Source organism: Lithobates pipiens, unplaced genomic scaffold (assembly GCF_037356315.1).
Source record: "Lithobates pipiens isolate NorthernLeopardFrog02 unplaced genomic scaffold, aLitPip1_a1.2 Scaffold_30, whole genome shotgun sequence".
Taxonomy (NCBI): Eukaryota; Metazoa; Chordata; class Amphibia; order Anura; family Ranidae; genus Lithobates; species Lithobates pipiens.
The window spans coordinates 46576672-46599946 of NW_027507791.1; the positions used below are offsets into that span (position 1 = coordinate 46576672).

The 23275-nt window shown below is 38.0% G+C and overlaps 1 protein-coding gene across 2 annotated transcripts in view; it reads right to left on the reverse strand.

The window, feature by feature from the left end:
• Positions 1–7047: 7047 nt before the first annotated feature.
• The window catches only part of KIRREL1 (kirre like nephrin family adhesion molecule 1), a 289028-nt gene continuing 272800 nt past the window's right edge, over positions 7048–23275 (reverse strand). The window contains exons 14-16 of one of the 2 annotated variants that reach the window (XM_077464163.1): positions 22606–22677; positions 16239–16313; positions 7048–12792 (exon numbers count right to left, since the gene is read on the reverse strand). In XM_077464163.1, the coding sequence (XP_077320289.1) occupies positions 12322–12792; positions 16239–16313; positions 22606–22677 (618 nt within the window). In that variant the 3' untranslated portion in view covers positions 7048–12321. The remainder of the gene's footprint in view (positions 12793–16238; positions 16314–22605; positions 22678–23275) is intronic. The other variant, XM_077464164.1, reaches the window with a different exon arrangement.

A 23275-nucleotide genomic window follows, 5' to 3' on the forward strand; every position in this document is an offset into this window, starting at 1 on the left:
GCCTGTGTAGTGGTAAGCAAGCAGGCAATCGTAGGGGAGATGTGGATATTACAGTGGGGGAGATGACGTGGATATTACAGTTATAATTGAAATGAGTCGATTAATCGATTAAAAAAAAAAAAATTTGTTTTAAACATATTGTATGGCTCTCGCGGAATTACATTTTATAATATGTGGCGTTCATGGCTCTCTCAGCCAAAAAGGTTCCCTGGTCTAAGAGGACACTTCCCTCAGTTTGTAGAGATGTTCCTCCTATTTCTTGTTGTATCTTTAGAACAGGAGGTGGAGGAAAATCTCCCCAAAAGGGGCACAGGCAGGAAAATAATAAAGGGGGTAGTGGTTTTAACCCTTCCCTACTCTATCCAAAATGAAAAGAAATGGACTAGACATGCATTTTAATGGAAGGCAACACCTTATCGTAGACAGTTTCTGCCTGGAGCAACCCTCTGGCAACATCATCTTGCCTGAAGGTGAACAGTTGTCTATCTCGCCTGTTGCACAACACAGTATTGGCACAGAAAGCAGATGGCTTAAAGAACTCTTCTAATATGCAAAGTACAGAAGCCAATAATTTTGTTACCTGTTTAACGTGCCTACGGTTAAATGTGATTGGTTGTTAGTGTATTGATGCGCTTTGCACTTTCCACCCTTTGTATTCTATTGAATAGGCCAGCTAAGCAGTCATATTACATACTGTAACACCTTGAAGTCTTAAAGGAAGTGTCCAGCTTTAGAAAGCATTAACCCAACGTGCATTTCCACATGTCGTGTTTTAGGGCAGCCTATTGATTACAATTTTGCGGGGGGGGGGGGGGGGGGGAGTGCCATTAAGAACTAATAATTAATGGCACCCCCAATGCATGTGTGCAAAAGGCAGCACCGGGGCCCTTGGTTAAGGTTCTGGTCAGGAGACTATCTGTTTGGAGTGAGTTTGCGTGTTCTTTCTGTGCTTGTGTGGCTTTCCTCCCACACCCCAAAGATGTGTTGGTAGATTAATTAGCTCTTGACTCATAATGAGTATGAAAGGCAAAATCGAATGTTACAAATATTTTTTCTCCAGGTTGAATGTTATTTATTCATAAACAACAAAATGAACCAGGGAAATACCACATTATGGCCACTAGATGGAGCTGATGATCAAACCACTTAAATACTTATTTACTACAATCATCAGCTCCATCTAGTGGCCATATGATATTCTACTGAGTGCCCCAGTGATGAGTGCTGTAGAATATAAACAATTTTTTATTTTTTTTAATCTGATTGTACAATCGACTTTCGATTTACCAACACCTACATAGGGGTCTATTGTTTTTACCCGAGATTCATACAACTTGCACAGGTTGAATGGTATTCATTCATAAACAACAGAATGAATCACAAACATACCACATTCCGGTCACTAGATGGAGCTGATGACCATAGAACATAAAGAATTATTTCCTACGATCATCAGCTCCATCTAGTGGCCATAATTGGTATGAATAGAAAAAGCCAAACTACTGCTGGGAACGTGAAGCCCTTTCCATTTTTTTATTGCATAGGCGTAAAAATGGATCAGCTGGATGTACATAAACTTATCAATGCGTGTTAAAATATGAGTATAGTTAGGAACTATAGATATACTCATGCCTTGACCACAGCTGTGTACCCAATAGGATTCAATATTGAGAGGCCGTGGACTGCCATAGAAAACAATGACAGCAAGGGAACAACGAAGAAGGGCCATGCACACAATCTCTTACTTAGACATTTTTCTTCACAAAAGACAATCTTCGAAACGTCTGCACTGTTAAATAGCTAATAATATTTGCGGTTAACGTACACCCCCGTAGTGCGTGCTATCAGCATTAAATTAACCGAGCGTCGAAGAGAGATAAGGTGGCTCACGATGACAATTGAGGCCGCGATAACGGTCATCCAGAGAAATGCTGACCGCTTAATGCCGATCACAGCCGCCTGGATTTCCCCAGGGCACGTTCCTCAGCTCTGTAATTAGAATTTGCCACTAAGTACACATTAGGCTGCGATGTAATAAGCTATGGAAAGATTCTACTAGATGTCTGCATCGTTACAGCTTCTGGAGACCATCCCTTAAGTTCACCGAGGCCCCCTCCGGGGGGGGGGGGGGGGCTGGACATACAGCAGCTTTTTTGATGGCTGTAAAGTTTAGTCTGGCATCGGGAGTTGATGCTTCTCGATGATGTGTGTGAAATAAGTAAGCACGGGGACACCACTATCCAACTATTTCTAGTCTCCTCTTTTCTGCCCTTTGACGCCTACTTCAAATGCGCCAAGGAAGTTGCTAAAAGAAGCCATATTTATGGTAAAGGGAACATATCAGAACCGTTCCCAAAATTTTTTTAACCAAAGGAACCCTTGAAATATTTTTCAGATCTTGGGGAGCCCCTACCAAATTAATTTTAAAGAATGCTTACATTGGTGGCCAGTTGAAACAATGCTCTCTTATACTGGACATCAAATTATCAATCTAACATGATGATGTTGGCCCTGGAACTTTGCAGCCACTGTGAGATAGGAAGGATCCAACAAAGAAAAAAGGTTGACGTGTTTCAGCCTGGGTGGGCTTTAGTCATAACAATCACTAAAGCCCACCCGGGCTGAAACACGTCAACCTTTTTCTGTGTTGGATCCTTTTAGCTTTGATGGTCATATATGAAAGAAGAGGACTTTTTTGCTTCATATCGTCTTGCCGGCCCTTTTTGTACCATCAGATGGCCAATTTGGGCTCTGGCTAATTTTCAATTAGCCAGAGCCCAAGGAAAAACCTAAAAACCTCTGGAGGGACTCTAAGATTCCATGGCAATTCCTTCAAAGTTCCCTAGGGGTTCCTTGAACTGAGGCTGCTTGACCTCCCATTTGATGGTGCTTGCATAGGTCCAGGGGTTCACTTGGCAAGGCCATCTGCCTGAACCCATTTAGTTGTGTGTAAGGGTGGAATTCTGACCACAACTGTAAGGGGCATTTTTCCCACTGGTCATTAATAGTGTTCCTCTGGGGTAAAAACGTTAGGAGAGGCTGCTCTAGAAGCTTTCGCTCTTCTGTGATGGTTCCATACAAGGGTGTGTCTTTGGGAATTGATGCCCATTCAACCAAAAGGGCATTGGAGAGGTCAAGTATAGAAGTATGGATGATAAATAAGAAGAACTAGCTCACAGTCCTTAATCCTTTCAGTTACAGTTCTTTACATGGGGGGGTTCAAGATAAGGGAACTAAAGGACCTAGAGCAGTTATTGTAAACCAGGGTTTGGAGGAACCTAAGGTTCTTCCAGATGTTGCCAAGGGTTCCTTAAGCTTTACTACTTGGTGGTGCCTGCATAGCTCAGGGGGCAACGCCACTTGGCAGAGCCAGCTGCATGGCACCAATTATTTTCTTAGCTGTTCGTTAGGGAGGAATTTTGACCACAAGTGTAAGGGGGCATTCTTCCTATTGACCACCACTGTATTGGGGGCATTCTTTCCACTGGACACCAATGTAAGGGACATTTTCCCTAGGAACCTCAAGTGAATTGGTTTTAGCACAGGTTCTTTGAGATCTGAATTTTTTTTTTCAAGGGTTCCCCTTGGGGTAAATAAAAAAGATTGAGAAAGGCTGAACTAGAGGGAATTTTCATTTTTACCTTAACCTAATCTGGAGTTTTATTTCAAAGTGGCTTCCATTTTTTAGGATTAGCAGTCTTTGAACGTAACTCATTTATAGAACAGAGAATTCCTCCTTTATATGTTCAAACTGCTACAGTTGTAAGCTGCTAGAAGACTGACTGATCTATTCACTTTGCTATTTAGGCTTGCTCCAATAATGAAAGGCTCCGCTATGTTCAAATGATGGCCTTATGCAAATCAGGATTCGTGCCGTTTCCACGCTGTGAATTCGTTAATATAATTGTAGAATAAATCTTGGCGGATCTGAATGGAGCGTATTCCGCAGACTAGAAAATAGCTTGATTCACCCGGATAATTTTCAACCTTCTAATTATCGGGTCATTTTGTTTATCACCTAGTTAAATGGCAAACGTTTCTGTAATGTCCAGACATGTTGAAATTCGTAACGCCGCTGTGTGGTGCTAAGATTCTTCGAAAAATTTGTAATTTGTTTACCATATGGGCAATTTTCAGCATTGGTTCGCGCCACCAAGAATTACATAGTGTATTTAGGGTGAGTATTCCAATCTCCACTGTATCTGGGTATTATTCCTCTACTCTTAAACTCTGCTACATCAATTGTCAACCCAGTTCATATTACTGGGGAAGTTGTGACACTTGTCAGTATGGAGAGTTAGGCCAATGAGTCCGTGAAGTCAATCAGAATTTAAGGTTCAGGGAGCCAATGGAAGAAATGGTGGCACAAAGATGAGTTTAAGTTAAATGCGTCTTAAGAAAAAAATGGAGGCTGCTTTTGAAGGCCTCTTTACATCTATGCTGGCTGATTGTTATGTTGATTCACTGGCTTTATTACTTTCTGAATCACTGACCGTGGACAAGTATGAGGATCAAATTGCAGACAAAGCAGGAGCCTTTATCGGTTTACTTTTTTTGGGTAGGTGACCCAAAGCATTGAGGGCGAGAGCCAAAATGACAATCAGGCAACCACAATTTGAAGCAATGAAGGCCTACATATTCTCTAATAACATGTTTTACTCAACTTACAGACTGCTATCCTCCCCCTACTTCGCACTTAGTCTAAATGCTGGATTTCTATGGAGCTGACCTTTAAACCTTGGCTTTCCAATGCTCAATGTTCAAAGACACTATATGGCCAAATGTTTGTTGGCACCTGACCATCACACCTAATCCAAAGCCATCTGCATTAATATGGATTTGCCCTCTCTTTGTAGCTATAACAGCCTCAACTGTTTCTGTATAGGCTGTTGGAGTGTGTCTGAAGGAATGCCCATTTAGCCAAATGAGCATTTTTGAGGTCAAGTAGACCTCGTTCATAGTCCATGTTCCAATTCATCCCAAGGCTGTTCAGTAGGGTTGAGGCCAAGGGTTGAGGTCAGGGCTCTGAACAGGACACTCAAGTTCCTCCACAACAACCTGGTCAAACCATGTCTTTATGGTGCTGGCCAACACTTTTGAGGACAGGCACTGATGTTGGATGAGAAGATCTGGCTCACAATGGAGGTTTCAGTTGATTACAATGGTGTTCAGTAGAGATGAGGTCAGTGCTCTGTGCAGAACACTCAGGTTCCTCCACACCAAACTGGTCAGAAAATTTCTTTATTGGGGCTGGCCACCATTTATGTGGTCAGATACTGATGTTGAATGAGAAGACCTGGTTTACACTCAATTTTCCAATTCATACAAAGAGTGTTCGGTAGGGACGAGGTCAGGACTCTGTGAAGCCCACTTGAGTTCCTCCACACTAACCTGGTCAAATCATGTTTTTAGGAAGCAGGTCATCATTGATGAGGGCAGGTTCTAATGTTGTATGAGAAGACCTGGCTTGCTATCAACATTTAAATTAAATTCCAAAGGTGATCAGTAGGTTTGAGGTCAGGGATTTGTGTAGGCCACTCAAGTTCCTCCACACCAAACTTATTATACAATGTCTTCATGGAGCTTTTTTTTCCAGGCGCAGTCATGCTGGAATGGCAAAGGTTGGAAATGCACAATTGTCTAAATTGCTTATAGTAGTAACGGACCCTTCACTGGAAATATCCAAACTCAGTCCCTTAGAGCAGTGGTTCTCAACCCTGTCCTCAAGTAACCCCAACAGGCCATGTTTCGCGAATTTCTCTTAGATAAAATAGCTGTCCAAAATACCAAGCCATTGACTCGGATTTAACGCACCTGTGCAAGATAAAGGAAAACCTGCTGGGGGTACTTGAGGGCAGAGTTGAGAACCACTGCCTTAGAGGAATGTCCACCCATGTTTTTAGCCATACAGTAGGTGTAATGGTCAGGTGTTAACAAACAGGTACATGGTCAGCGTCCAGTTCTAGAATGTTCAGTTGATCAAAAAAACTTTACTTAGAATTCCAAGCCTGGAAGGAAAGTCAAATGTTTAAAATTTTCAAACATTTGTGTTTTTTTTTTTCTTACTACGTGATGGTAGAATGAAACCCAACCCCATCAACCTACACCCCAACCCACCAGATGTGCCAAAACGCATCTGCATTTTGTACAAAAGATCTTTTTTCGGCAGTTAAATTGCTTTCTAGGCAACACAACTATTTTCAAATGTCTACGGCCAGCCGTGAAATGCGTCACTCATGTTTGCCCAAATAGAAGGGGCTTAATAGAAAGGACAACAGAAGATATTTCTTCTTGAAGAAAAAAAAAGTCTCAAGAAACGTCAATGAACGAAAAAAATCAAAAAAAGGTGTGCTCAAAAAACAAAAATATATAATACTGATAATGTCACTCGTGTATGCTTTTCGCATTTTACAGATATTATATAAAAAATATATATGTATATTTACACACGTACTGTACAAAAATGATTGCCTACGAGCATCTGTTTGCAAAAGGAACAGATATCGTACAAAAGAGAAATTTGGTTGAAATTATACAAAAACAAAAAAAACAATAACTATACATTTTAAAACAGATTTTCCAGAGATTAAAAGGGGTCTTACAGTTTTTATGAAGCCACTGAAACTCAGAAAGCTTATGAAACAGACTTTGGAAATTAGGTAGGTTCTCTTTGGGAAAGCGACAAGATATTAAAGTGAATCTTAAGCCATTTTGAAAAAATGTTGGACGGGGTGTTGAAGGATCAGTGTCCGGGTCCCCTGTTGAGGAGATAGACTTTCTCTATGTGTCCTGGTGACCACTGTGAGGGAAAATAAAAACTTTTGAGTAGTCAGCAGAACAGGAATAGATGGAAAATGGTAACATTTCTAAAAATAATTGGAAAAACTGGAAAAATTGTAACAAGTACTTACCGTGATATCCCTTTTCTGGTGGTAGTATGCTGCCATGTTGGCGTCAGGAAAGGGAAATTATGGTAAGTACTTGATACAATTTTTCCAATTTTTCCAATTTTCTTACAACTCTTGTACAGGAATTGTAAGGAATTCTCCCATTCCTTGCAATTCCTGTACAAGAGTTGTAAGAAAATTGGAAAAATTGTATCAAGTACTTACCGTAATTTCCCTTTCCTGACGCCAACATGGCAGCATACTACCACCAGAAAAGGGAAATTAAAGTAAGTACTAAGTACAGAAAAGGGAAATTAAAGGAAGTACAATTTTCCAGCTTTTCCAATTATTTTTGTAAATGTTACCATTTTCCATCTATTCCTGTTCTCTATCTCCATCTATTCCTGTATTCCTGGGACCCACATGACAAAAAAAAAGACAAGAGTTTTAACCGTTCTCCTATCTAAAATACAAAAAAAATAAAAGTTTTTTGGCTTTTTTATATACGTTAAAATATGATACACTATATTCTACTAACGAAAAAAGTTTTTTTTTATTTTATGAGGATGAAATCACCACTATTTAATATAACTTTACCATGTATTTTAAATAATTTTTTTTTTTTATAATATTTGGAATTTTTTAATACCTCATTTTCATAATTTGCTGTTTACCAAAAAATGAAATTGTAGTATTTTACCGTAACTTTTTTTTATTATCTCTTGTTAAGCTTGTCATTATCTATATATAGGTAACGCAAGATCCATTGGTTCAATGGTAGATATTGTGGTAAAATATTGGTAAAATATTAGGAAGGAATAGCCCTTAGGCAGCTTTTTCAGAGGATGAGGGGTCATTCGCAGGCTCGTATCTCAAACCAGAAAATTTCTACAGCTAGACAAAATTTTGATAAACCAGAAGGCCCAGCATCCTTTACCCTCAAGATTTTCAAGCCTCATGAAGGGGAACTTTGAAGCCCCTGAAATGCATTGGCTTTAATTAAATAACTCTTAATAAAATAACTTCTGGACATAATGCTACTGGCTTGGGGCTTCTCTTTTTTTTTCATTCTAAGCAAAAATCAAGATAGGGGCACAGATTAAATTGACATAAGTCACAGTAAATGTATTTTCTTCATGTATATAAGATTCTGTGGCCATTTACAGGGTGGGGTAGGCTCAGCATATAAAATTGAATTACATCAAGAATCCCATAGGATTAATAAGTACCATGCTTTTTACAAGTCTTAGCAAACACAGGTGTTTTTTTCTTTTTTTTCTTTTTTTTTTTTATGCTTTGTAAAAAATACAAACCCTTAACAATTACAAGTGTTAAGGCACCTGGAGTAAAAGGGAACTGAACTGGTCATGACCATGGGTTTAAATAACAATTGGATATAATGGGAACAGAGTAGGGTTATGAGATTTAAATGCTGGTCAACATACTGTACTTGTGACGTGTCTTCTGGAATATCTTGAGCTCTTGGTATAAGCATTTTTAGGACTAAAGAAAAGAATTAAAGTGTATCTAAAGCTCCTTTTTTTTTCATTTTGGATCCTTTAGAGCTGTAAACACCAAACTGCGGCACACGGGCCGGATGCAGCCTTTTGCTTGCCCTTATTTGGCCATTGGGGCACTGTTCCTCCCACTGACACCAATGATGGGGCACTGTTCCTCCCACTGACACCAATGATGGGGCACTGTTCCTCCCACTCATATGAATGATGGGCCACTATTCCTCCCACTGATACCAATGACAGGGTACTATTCCTCCCACTGATACCAATGACGGGACACTATTCCTCCCACTGATACCAATGACGGGGCACTATTCCTCCCACTGATACCAATGATACCAATGATGGGGCACTATTCCTCCCACTGATACCAATGATGGGGCAGTATTCCTCCCACTGATACCAATGATGGGGCACTATTCCTCCCACTGATACCAATAATGGGTCACTATTCCTCCACTGACAACAATGAGGGGGTACTATTCCTCCCACTGATACCAATAATGGGACACTATTCCTCCCACTGATACCAATAATGGGACACTATTCCTCCCACTGATACCAATAATGGGACACTATTCCTCCCACTGACACAAATGGTGAGGCATTATTCCTGCAGTTAACACCAATAATGGGACACTGTTCCTCCCACAGATACCAATGATGGGGCACTTTTCCTCCCACTGATACCAATGATGGGGCACTATTTCTCCCACTGGTACAAGGCATTACTCCTTCCAGTGACATTAACAGCATGCCATAATTCCTCTTATAGGAGGAGCCAGTCAGTTGTACTGCAGTATAAGAAGCATGCCGATAGGAGGAACATTAAGAGTGATGGAGAGATCAGCTCATCAGTCTGCTTCTTCTTATATTGTCCAGTCCCAGGCTGGAGAGGGACAAGACACGTAAAGCCGGCCATAGACAATTTGAATCTCGGCTGGGTTCAGCAAGGACCAGCCGAGACTTGAGCCATGTATGGACAGGCTGGTTGTACCCAAGTTGATCAATTGATCAACTTGGGTACAACCAGCCTGTCGGAGATTTTACATGCGCTTATTGCTAGCGGCTATTATAGCCGCTAGCAGTAATCACCGTGTTCTCCTGGTAGGGACGAACACAGGGGTTGCAGGAAAGAAAATTGCCCCGTCTATGGCCGGCTTAAGTGTTACCCCCAAAAATGAAGTCTCTTGTCCTGCCAGACAGGGCTGTGTTGTGTACATCTTAGGACTGGATGGGCAGAAATACAAATCTCATGTCAAAACCAACCCTTCTTGTAAAATACAGGTATGTCATCTCTATATTTACTTGGTTGCCTGGAGTTCAGGTTGGAGAATCATAAGGAACCATCGTGAAGGACCAATTGTGGAAAAACTAAAATTATCTTTAGCTGAAAGTCAATCAGCGTCAGGATGGGCAGTGTCTCCACTCCTGTCTACTACGTCTTCTCATAATTAAAACAAAAAATGAATTCATGAGTTGCAATATGGAAGCATGAGATGGAAATTAATACAGATAGCAGAATGGGTTCCCTCAAACATGTATGTTGGATAATAAATTAATCTGGAGGAACTAACCTTTACACAGGGGCGTTTAGAATTTTAGATTAAAATTCAGTGTGATCAATAAATAGTTTTTGGCTGAAAAACACTCAAGTAGTCTGTAGACTTTTCAGCCTTTTCACCATGAACTCAGTAGGACCTACCCATGTTCCCTTGTAGACTTTGGATTCCATATTTTTAAGTTGGCTGGTACCAACTCATCTTTCATTCTCCAATACATGCATCTGCTGTTTGCTATGAATAGTCATCTTTACTAAGCAATATTGGCTACCAGAATTCTACTATAAAGATCTGTCTAACCATCGAATTTGCTTAGTGTGTACACTGTATATGGCCAAAGTCTGTAGACAATCACGTGTATAAAAGCTTGTTGAAGATTATCATTTCAAAACCTTGGGTAATAATATCAAATCAGTCCCCCCCTGCGAAAACAACAAGCTTGTTGGACATCCCATTCCAAGACCATGGCCATTAATATGGAGTTGTCCCCCTTTGCGGTTATAACAGTCTCCACTCCTCTAAGCCCACGTACACACGGTCGGAGATTTCGACAACCAAATCCGTTGGATTTTGTCCGTCGGATCTTGTCCGAAACTGTTGCATACACACGGTCGGACTAAGTTGGCGAAAAATCAGATCTTTCAGAACGTGAAGACGTAATTTTGTTACGATGGGACTACATTCAGGCTAGTAGCAAATAGCTTTGATGTAGGAATTTGATCCGTGCATGCGTGGCACTTGGTCCGATCAAAATGCTCTACACATGATCGGATTAGGTCCGACCGGCCCAGTTGGTCGGGAAATATTTCCAACATGTTGGAAAATTGGGTCCGACGGATATTCCGACGGAATCAGTCCGATGCATACCACACACAGTCGGATTATCCAACAACACGGTCCGATAGGACACATTCCGATGGATTCTCCGACCGTGTGTACAAGGGCTAAGAAGGCTTTCCATAAGATTTTGGTGTGTCTGTAGAAATTTGTGCCCATTCAGGCATTTGTCAGGTCAAGTGATTTTGGAGAAGAAGACCTGGCTTGGTGTTCCAATCAAACCCAAAGGTGTTTGGTGGGTCTCTATGCAGTCCACAACAAATTCAACAAAGTATCACTTTATGGAACTTGCATTGCCCATCGTTTTGAGGAATGTCCGCATACCTTTGGCTATATACAGTATAATGTATTACTATTCGTATTAACCAAGATCTTAGTATCACCAGTCATATCACCAAGATCTTAGACCACTTGTCCATGAGAATTTTTCTCAAACTCTAATGGTGGAGATTTTGAAATTGTGAAACCGGTAAATCTTACTGCCTATACAAGCCCAATATAATACCTTTATATGAGACAGGTCAAAGAGTCGAGTTACAAATAAAAAGCCCCAAAAAAAATTATGTGCAAAAATATGCAGCAAGAATATAAAGTAAAAATAACTATAAAAATGGTGTATACGTCTCTTCACAGAGATCTTCGTAAAGTACGCGTACAATACAAACAGGGGTGAAGGAGTGCTCCGTAAAATTCCACACACTGTTACCCATTCCGATGGGCAGGCAGGTAGGTGTATTACAGCATAGCATGTGGTAGTAATTCTAGACCATGTGTTCCTGAAGCAGGATGAACATCAGTATCCCAAAAAAATAGTGGAATTTATAAACTGACCCACAAAATGTTCCAAATTGTGGTGTTTTGATTGTCCAAATCCTAGCCACTCCACTTTGTCAACAGCTGCTTTTCAAAATACCAGGATGGTGAAGACTATTGACCGAAAAAGTGGTGGTGGCCTAACATGGAATCAGCATTTTCCTCTTCTCCTTAAATCCAACAGCTGGAATGTATACCTACAAAAGACCTTGCAATAGCAAGACCAAATGCCTCTTATCGGTGATGGCATGACATTCCTGGCAGTTAGGGAGATGGCTAAAAACCAGAAATGAGTTTGCGTGAAAAAAAGACCAAAGTGATTCATGGAACTCATTGGCGGAATGAAAAATTTCACCAGTACCGAACTGAGGTCTAAGTCAAAAGTGTTTGCCATACACCAGACGGCAGAGTCAGTGGTATTCAAGGAATGGTCAGGTGCTAAAAGGCCAGCTTTTTTGTTTGGCATCTTATTCCATATCAAGACTTCGAGGCTCTGCCTGGCGGGCAACTTCGACTGTTTTCTTGGGGACTTCTGAGATCAAGACAATAAGGTCCCTGAGTATCAGAAGATACGGTAAGAGGTTGTTTCCCTTCCAAGAGTGCTGTCTCATGAATTGATATTGTATCAGAGAAGGCATAACTGAAAGACGTCTCCCCATTGACTTCCCCCTTTTTTGCCCACCGGCTTTAACTTTAAGTCAGTCCTCAGACATGTGTCTGCATCCTTTGTTGAAACCTCTGTCCATAGTCAGAATGCTGGGATGTGTATGAGAAACGGGTGGCTCCTGTGAACTTCCCAACTGGGTCAAAAGTATCATAAGGTCCTCGATCCATACCTGTTGTGGTTGGCTGCATGTAACCAAGCCTGTATGTGGGGTAGCCAGCATTAGTTGAGAAAGCATGTGTCCCAAACTTTTCATAGTTATCATAGGAAAGTTGACTGGTGGTATCTGTAGTAGCGGATGTAACTGTGGGAGTAGGGTCTGTACTATAATCTGACGTAGGAGCCCGGCTATAGGTGTTCAGCTGGGCATAGCCACTGGAGTGAGAAAGACGAGACGAAGGGCGAGCATCAAACCGTGCCGGTCCAGGATTACGGTACTCTGCGTACAACACAGATCGGGATGTTGGCCTGTCGTCATGAGCTCGGACATTGTAATATCCATTGGTTGGATCCTAGGGAAGAAGAGGAGTATGATCAATGGCAGACAGTGATGGAGATGGAAAAATGATCATAGAATTAGAAAGAAAAAGGAAACACTAGTGGAGTCTGTGCTAACATATGAAGAGCATATTGACTTCTATTTAAATATATACACTATATGTCCAAAAGTTTGTTGACACCTGACCATCACAGCTACTAATATGACTATATCATACAAAGACATTTTTAGACCATTTTGCTCTTCCAACCATGTGGTAACAGTTTGAGGAAGGCCCTTTGCTGTTGCCGAATGACTGTGTCCCCGTGCACAAAGCCAGCTCCATTAAGACATGGTTTGTTAAGTTTGGTGTGTGGGAACTCGCATGCCCTGCACAGAGCCCTGACCTCAACCCTACTAAACACATTTGGGTGAATTTAAATGCAGACTGTGAGCCAGTTTTTCCTATTCATCATCTATACTTGACGTCTCCAATGTCCTTTTGGTTGAATGGCTTTCAATTCCCAAAGACGCACTCTTGTGGGGAACCTTCACAGAAGGGTGGAAGCTTCTAGATCAGCCTTTCTCAACCTTTTTACCCCAGGGGAACCCTTGACATACTTTTCAGGCCTCAGGGAACCTTTGCAAAAATCAATTTATTGGAGGTCAGTTAGAACAATGCCCCTTACATTGGTGGCCAGTGGGAGGAATGCTCCATACATTGGTGATCAGTGGGAAGAATGCTCCTTACATTGGTGGCCAGTGGAAGGAATGCTCCATACATTGGTGATCAGTGGGAAGAATGCTCCTTACATTGGCGGCCAGTGGGAGGAATGCTCCATACATTGGTGGCCAGTGGGAGGAATGCTCCATACATTGGTGATCAGTGGGAAGAATGTTCCTTACATTGGTGGCCAGTGGAAGGAATGCTCCATACATTGGTGGCCAGTGGGAGGAATGCTCCTGACATTGGTGATCAGTGGGAAGAATGCTCCTTACACTGGTGGCCAGTGGGAGGAATGCTCCATACATTGGTGATCAGTGGGAAGAATGCTCCTTACACTGGTGGCCAGTGGGAGGAATGCTCCATACATTGGTGGCCAGTGGGAGGAATGCTCCTGACATTGGTGATCAGTGGGAAGAATGCTCCTTACACTGGTGGCCAGTGGGAGGAATGCTCCATACATTGGTGGCCAGTGGGAGGAATGCTCCTGACATTGGTGATCAGTGGGAAGAATGCTCCTTACACTGGTGGCCAGTGGGAGGAATGCTCCATACACTGGTGGCCAGTGGGAGGAATGCTCTATACAATGGTGATCAGTGGGAAGAATGCTCTTTACACTGGTGGCCAGTGGGAGGAATGCTCCATACATTGGTGGCCAGTGGGAGGAATGCTCCTGACATTGGTGATCAGTGGGAAGAATGCTCCTTACACTGGTGGCCAGTGGGAGGAATGCTCCATACACTGGTGGCCAGTGGGAGGAATGCTCTATACAATGGTGATCAGTGGGAAGAATGCTCTTTACACTGGTGGCCAGTGGGAGGAATGCTCCATACATCGATGGTCAGCGGGAAGAATGCTCCTTACATTGGCGGCCAGTGGGAGGAATGCTCCATACATTGGTGATCAGTGGGAAGAATGCCCCTTACATTGGTGGCCAGTGGGAAGAATGCCCCTTTACAGTGGTGGTCAGAATGTCATGCTTACAGACAACTAAAATGGGTTCAGGCAGATGGCCCTGCCAAGTGGGCTCCTGGACCTATGCAAGCACCATCAAATGGGAAGTCAAGCAGCCACAGTTCAAGGAACCCCTAGCAAACTTTGGAAGAACCCTAGGGTTCCGCAGAACCCTGGTTGAGAACAGCTGATCTAGAGATGCAAAGGGAGTGGGTGAACTTCATATGAATGCCCATGGTTTTGGAATGGAATGTCCAACAAGCTTGTATAGGTGTAATTGTCAGGCGTGTCACAAACCTTTGGCCGTATAGGGCAGGTGCATTTAAATACAAAAGTGAAGCAAAAGTCACTATACAGGTGCATACATTTATTAAGAGAGTCAAGTAAAAATGTTTTTTTTTTTTTGACTACAGACATATACAAAGAAAACACATCTTATTTAACATGTTAGCTTGTGGCTGATATTCATCAATCACAGAGTTACAAAAATAAGTGATGGTTATGGGGTCTGGTCATCAAAGCTGCAAATAGGGGGGGAAAACAAACGGTTGGGATATCTGCCAACTTTTTGAAGGCAAACTAAAAACGACCTCTCTCTTGAACCAAGCTCCAACCCGGAAAGTGTTGGGGGGATAACCTTTGCGTTTAGTTTATTTCAACCATTAAAAAAATTTGACTCTTGTTTGTATTACTCTACCAACAATGTGTCTGTGAGTCCCTCCAATTCACTGTCGCCGTTTGGTTAGGAAAAACACGCGTGTACATTCAGCAGATCTAACTTTGATGACCGACCCTTGTTTTGGCACTGATGGTTACATGGTATTTGAAACAGAAGGCTGAGGTTAAGTCAGAATCTCAAAATCTGGTCCATCTGTAAAAGTAGCACTTGGCCAGTCCTCAATACTAATAAATAAATAAATAATAATAATAATAAAAAAAAATGTCCACAAGAGTAAAGTCAAAACTACATTCAGGAGCACCAGAGTTAGCCCAACATGTCCGTTTAGATATTTTGTAAATCCACGGAAAAGCTTTGGTTAACATGAAGACCATCTCAATCCATTTTGGAGGAACTGTCCGAGTGATTTGCAACGCTACGCTGAATAATAAATGCGTTCTTCTGACGCCTGTCCAGTTTGAAATCCATCGGGTCGGTAAGCCTCCACCGGATACCGGGCTATGTTCAAGTGTAGCTTTATGTGCCACCACCAAACCGAGGTTACTCAGTGTCCCATATCTGACGCGGTCCACTTCGTTCTCTGCAACAAAATCTGTTGCCACCATCTCCCCCTAACTTCACAGAAGTGTAATTGGGGTTCTGGATCATCTTCACCACACCAGCTTATAAACCACATTCGAAAACATTTTTTGTTCTCAAATCTCTAAAAAAAGGTATGCAACTGTATAGTAAAATGTTTGCTTCACCCCCATATTCATAAGAGATAGAGAAAGACAAAAGAGAAAAGAGATAATAAATAGATAGAGTCTTGTATAATAATTTACACATCACACCAAATAGTACACATGACTTGATTATCCTTACATGCCAGACAACTCTTTTTTTTTTTCGTGCTTAAGACAAGGTGCAAGTTGGGATTACTGTTGGTTTAGTGGCTTGATGTTTAGTTTAGTGACTAGATGATGCCGAGTAGGCTGTCAGCATCATTTGGTCAGTGCTACACCATGCTGCATCCCACCCGGGGAGGGGGGGAGGGGGACCTGTGGTAACTCTAGATTCTGTGATTGACCAGTCTTAGTTTAGGTTTTTATTTGTATTGGTTGAACAGAGCTGGGTGCCGCACCTTGAGCTCGTACTCCTCTCGGTCGATGGTGTCACAACGCAGGTCTTGCTTGAGGTCCACGTCATCCTTAAAAGACTGAGAAATAGGAGAATATTTTGAGACACTTTTTTTTTTTTACATTTACATTTTTTTTATTATTATTATTTATTTTTTCACATTTACATTTTTTTTATTATTATATATATTTTTTTATTATTATAGGAGAATATTTTGAGACACAATTTTTTTTTTTTTTTACATTTACATTTTTTTTATTATTTATTTTTCAAATTTACATTTTTTTATTATTATTATAATTTTTTTCCCATTTACATTTTTTTAATTATTATTATTTATTTTTTTCCCATTTACATTTTTTTTATTATTATTATTATTTTTTTAAATTTACATTTTTGTTATTATTATTTCTTTTTTCACATTTACTTTTTTTTATTATTATTATTTATTTTTTCACATTTACATTTTATTATTATTATTATTATTTATTTTTTCACATTTTTATTATTATTATTATTATTATTTATTTTTTCACATTTACATTTTTTTAAATTAATTATTTATTTTTTAATTTATTATTTATAAGGCCAGTTGCAAAAACACCTAAAACTCACCTCAAATGCTAAATACTGAATAACACACATCTTAAAAAAAAAAATAATAAAAAAAAAAAAAAATAATATTTTGAGACACATTTTTTTTTTTTTTTTACATTTACATTTTTTTTATTATTATTATTATTATTATTTATTTTTTCACATTTACTTTTTTTATTATTATTATTTATTTTTTCACATTTACTTTTTTTTATTATTATTATTTATTTTTTCACATTTTTATTATTATTATTATTATTTATTTTTTCACATTTACATTTTTTTTTATTAATTATTTATTTTTTAATTTATTATTTATAAGGCCAGTTGCAAAAACACCTAAAACTCACCTCAAATGCTAAATACTGAATAACACACATCTTAAAAAAAAAATAAGTAAAAAAAAATAAAAAAAAAGAATATTTTGAGACACATTTTTTTTTTTTTTTTTACATTTACTTTTTTTTTATTATTATTATTATTTATTTTTTCACATTTACTTTTTTTATTATTATTATTTATTTTTTCACATTTACATTTTTTATTATTATTATTATTTATTTTTTCACATTTACATTTTTTATTATTATTATTATTTATTTATTCACATTTACATTTTTTATTATTATTATTTATTTTTTCACATTTACATTTTTTTTTTATTATTATTATTATTTTTTTCACATTTACATTTTTTTTTATTATTATTATTATTTATTATTTAAAAGGCCAGTTGCAAAAACACCTAAAACTCACCTCAAATGCTAAATAGTGAATAACACACATCTTAAAAAAAAAATAATAATAATAATAAAATTAAAATAAAAATATTTTGAGACACATTTTTTTTTTTTTACATTTACATTTTTTTATTATTATTATTATTATTATTATTATTTATTTTTTCACATTTACTTTTTTATTATTATTTATTTTTTCACATTTAAATTTTTTTTTTATTATTTATTTTTTCACATTTACATTTTTTATTATTATTGTTATTTATTTTTTCACATTTACATTTTTTTTATTATTATTATTATTTATTTTTTCACATTAAATTTTTTTATTATTATTATTTATTTTTTTATTTATTATTTATAAGGCCAGTTGTAAAAACACCTAAAACTCACCTCAAATGCTAAATAGTGAATAACACACATCTTAAAAAAAAAATAAAAATAAAAAAAAGCAAAAACTTTGAGTTTTTGTCCTTACTATTAACCACTTGAACTTCAAAAAGGTTTTACCCCCTTCAGGACGAGGGCATTTATTTATTTTTGCTACTCAGCACTGCGCTATTTTAACTGGTAATTGTGCGGTCATGCAACACTGTACCCCAATGAAATTTATATATTTTTTTTTTTTCACACAAATAGAGCTTTCTTTTGGTAGTATTTGATCACCCCTGGGTGTTTTTTTTTTTGTTTTTTTATTTTATTTAATTATTTAACCACTTGCCTACTGGGCACATTTACCCTCCATTCCTGCCCAGGTCAATTTTCAGCTTTCAGCGCTGTCACACTTTGAATAATAATTGTGCGGTCATGCAACACTGTAACCAAATTACGGTATTTAATCACTGCTGGGTTTTATTATTTTTTTGCTAAAAAAAAAAAAAAAAACAATTTTGGAAAAAAAAAAGTTTCTTAGCTTCTGTCAGTAAATTTTGTAGATAAGTAACTTTTCTCCTTCACTGATGAGGCGGCACTGATGGGCACCAAGAGGCTGCACTGATGAGTACTGATGAGGTGGCAATTATCGGCAGTGATGAGGCGGCACTGATGGGCGGCACTGATGGGCACTGATTGGCATCACTTATGGGCACTGACATGCATCACTCATGCGCACTGATTGATGTCACTAATGTGCACTGATTGGTGTCAATGATGGGCACTGATGGGTGTCACTGAGCACAAATTAATGTTACTGATGGGCACGGATTGATGTCACTGATGGGCACTATTTGGTGTCACTGATGGGCACTGATTGATGTCACTAATGCACACTGATTGGTGTCAATGATGGGCACTGATTGGTGTTAGTGATGGGCACTGATTGATGTTACTGATGGGCACTGTTTGGTGTCACTAATGGGCACTGATCCTCAGTCACTGATGGGCACTGATCCTCAGACACTGATGGGCACTGATAGGTGTCACTGATGGGCACAGATTAGTGTCACTGGGCACTGACTGGCATCACTAATGGGCACTGATTGATGTCACTGATGGGCACTGATCCTCAGTCACTGATGGCCACTGATTGGTGTCACTCATGGGCACTGATCCTCAGTCACTGATGGGCACTGATTGGTGTCACTGATGGGCACTGACTGGCATCACTAATGGACACTTACTGGTGTCACTGATGGGCACTGATTGGGGTCACTAATAGGCACTGATTGGGGTCACTAATGGGGCTGTACTGTAATCAGGGCACTGATGATAAGTGCCCTGATTACCTGTACAAGTCTCCCCTGCCAGGAGATGCCACTGACCAGCTCTCCTCTCCTCACACTCTATCAGTGTGAGTCAAGGAGAACCAATCAAAGGCACTTCCTTGTTTACATGTGATCGGCTGTGTCCAATCACATGGGTAAAAGAGCCACTTTACCGAGATCGGGGTCACGCCGTGTCCTAGGAACATGGCAGGGCCGCGATTGTGCGGGGGCAGGAGAGCTGCCGTTCTGGGGGCGCCAGTCATATGGCGTCCTCCCAGAATGGGAGCGCATCCCGCCCGACGTGATTTTACTATACGGCAGGCGGGAAGTGGTTCAACGGAAAAAAAAAATGAAAATTTTGAAAAAAAAAACTATTCTACTTTCTGTTCTAAAACTTATCCAATGATAAAAAAATTGTAAAAAAATCGAATTTCTTCATAAACTTCGGCCACAATGTATTCTGCTACAAGTCCTTGAGAAGATTGGGACAAGGAAACCTGTCCCCAACAGGTCACCGAGAAAGGTTGTCCCAATCTTCTCAATTATTATATTTATATTTATATTAATTATGAGGCTTAATTATTCCGCTACATGTCTTTGGTTTAAAAAAAAAAATAAAAAAAAAATTCCAATAAGTGTATATTAATTGGTTTGTGTGAAAGGTATAGCGTCTACAAACTATTAGACATGTGCACTGCCGAAAAATTTGTTTGTTGTTTTCATTTTCGTTCCATTCGTTTTTTTTTTTTTTTTGGGGCATTCGTTATGATCGCAATTTGTGAATTTGAAAAATTGTCATTTCAAAAATTCATAAATTAAAAAATCCAAAAATAAGAAAGAAAATCCAAAAATAAGAAAGAACGAAATCCGAAAATAATTTTTTCCGGGTCATTCGTTATGCGATCGTAAAATTTGAAAATTTGTAAACTTTTCATTTCGAAAATTCGGAAAATCCAAAAATAAGAAAAAAAAAAACGAAAATTCAAAAGAACGAAATCCAAAATTTCTAAATAATAAATAAATAATAATAACTAACTATTAAATTATAGATATTGGGATTTCCTTTCATGTTGGTGAACTTAACGAATACGAATTAATCGGAAGTTACGAAATTATCCGAAATAACTAATCTAAAAAACTTTTATGGAATTAATTAATAATAATAAATAATAATAATGAATTTTTTTTATTATTATTATTATTTATTATTATTAATGCTTTATGTTCCATTTGTTTATATACGGCATTCGTTATTTCAGATAATTTGTAACTTTGGATAAAGTCCTATTTGTTAGATTCACCAACAGCCAAATTTGAAAAGAAACTCCAATATCTATAAGTTAATAGTTAGTTATCATTTCAGATTTTCAGATTTTCAGGTTTTCAGATTTTCTAATTTAGGAATTTTCTAATTTAGGAATTTTCTAATTTATGGATTTATGAATTTTCGAATATTTAAATACCTGGAAAAATTTGTTAAATGGGGTTTCATTAATTCAGGTGTTTCCTAATTAACAAATTTGTCGAAATTCGTTAAAAAACTATTTTAGGAATTTTCAAATTTACAAATGTTCGAATATTCAAATTTACAAATATCCGGAAAAATTTGTTAAACGGGTTTTGCGTAATTCAGATGTTTCCGAATTAATGAATTTGTCGAAATTCGTTAAAAAAAATTATTTACGAATTTTTGAATTTACGAATTCTCGAATTTACGAATGTTCGAATATTCAAATTTACAAATATCCCGAAAAATTTGTTAAATGGTTTTTCGTTAATTCAGGTGTTTCCGAATTAACGAATTTGTCATAATTCATTAAAAAAAAAAATTTTTTTTACGAATTTTTGAAATTACGAATGTTCGAACATTCAAATTTACAAATATCTGGAAAAATTTGTTAAACGGGTTTTCGTTAATTCAGGTGTTTCCGAATTAACACATTTTTCTAAATTCGTTAAAAAAACAATTTCACGAATTTTCAAATTTACGAATGTTCGAATATTCAAATATCCAGAAAAAATTGTTAAACGGGTTTTCGTTAATTCAGGTGTTTCCGAATTAACACATTTTTCTAAATTCGTTAAAAAAACAATTTCACGAATTTTCAAATTTACGAATGTTCGAATATTCAAATATCCAGAAAAAATTGTTAAACGGGTTTTCGTTAATTCAAGTGTTTCCGAATTAACACATTTTTCGAAATTCGTTAAAAAAAAAAAAATATTTTACGAATTTTCGAATTTACAAATGTTCGAATATTAAAATTTACAAATATCCGGAAAAATTTGTTAAACGGGTTTTCATTAATTCCGGTGTTTCTGAATTAACAAATTTTTCTAAATTCGTTAGAAAAACTATTTCACAAATTTTTGAATTTACAAATGTTCGAATATTAAAATCTACAAATATCCGGAAAAATTTGTTAAACGGGTTTTTGTTAATTAAGGTGTTTTCGAATTAACGAATTTGTTGAAATTCGTTAAAAAAACTATTTTACGAATTCACGAATGTTCAAAAATTCGAATTTACAAATATCCGGAAAAATGTGTTAATTGGGTTTTCGTTAATTTAGGTGTATCCTGACTTAACAAATTTGTCGAAATTAAAAAAACTATGGTGTATATACTGGAATTTATGCAACTATAGATACTATACTGCTAATGGCGGTGATCAACGACTTATAGAGTGACTGTAATAAGGTGGCGGACAATCAGGCGCTAACAGACACTGGCTGGGAAGGTCAATAACTGACACCGTCATCGCTAGTTCACTAATACAGTGATAATACTATACACTGTCACTGTACTAATGACACTGGCTGGGAAAGGGGCTAACATTTAATGACGATCGAGGGGTTAATTGTGTGCCTAACAATGTGTAATGTGTGCTGCCTCTACTTACTGATCTGGCTGTTTTTTCCTCCCTGATTTCCAGGGAGAAGAACCAGCCAGATCGCTGTTCTCTGTACACGGAGCTCTGTGTGTTTGTAAACACAGAACTCTGTGCTGTGATTGGACACAGCCAATCAGCAGGTTTCAGCCAAAATCATTGGCAGAAATCTGCCACCAAACATTAAAAAAAAAATTAAAATAAAAATTTCTTTTTTTTTTTTGAAAAAAAACTATATTTTCTACTTTCTGTTATAAAACATATCCAATAATAAAAAAAAAAAAAACTTCATAAATTGAAGGCTGGTCACGTACTGTGCTTGTACCTGCTGCCCACATGCAGTATATTTACTGTGAGCAGTCAGCAGGGGGTTAAAAAATATGTGCATGTTCACTTACAGTTAGCACCCCCTCCCCCACCCCCGCAATGTCCCCCAAATACCTGTTGAGCCTGCCAGTGAAGTCCACCTAATGCAGATTCCTGTGACGGGGCGGCAAAGATGCTGCACTGCTCCTGAAATCAGAGCAGAGTTGTCACCTTAATGTAGATTGTGCCTGCTTGCATTACAGTGATCTTGCTGGGGGGGGGGGTGTGGCTATCAGCATTGTCACTGCTGATTGGTAAGCCTGTAACTTGCAAATCTACACCTGACCACAAATAGCCCCACCCACTGATTTCTGGGTTGGCTACACAACCTCTGTTTGGCCGGATGAGACCCTCCTCTTTTTTTGTTTATTTATTTATATATCCAATCGTTTTTTTAAGATGCTAGAACTTTTCCAGAAATTAATATACACTTATTGGGATTTTGTTGCTTTTTTTTTTTGTTAGCGCAAAAAATAAAAACCGCAGAGGTAATCAAATACCAGGGAAGGGCATAAAGTATTGTTTTTTTTTTTTTTTAATTGTTACTCTTTTTTTATTTATAGCGCAAAAAATAAAAAATAAATGCAATAAACATATCCAATCGTTTGTAGATGCTATTACTTTTCCACAAATGAATATACACTTATTGGGATTTTGTTGCTCTTTTTTTGTTTATAGCAAAAAAAACAAAAAAAAAGTAATAAATATATCCCATCGTTTGTAGGCGCTATAGCTTTTCTGCAAG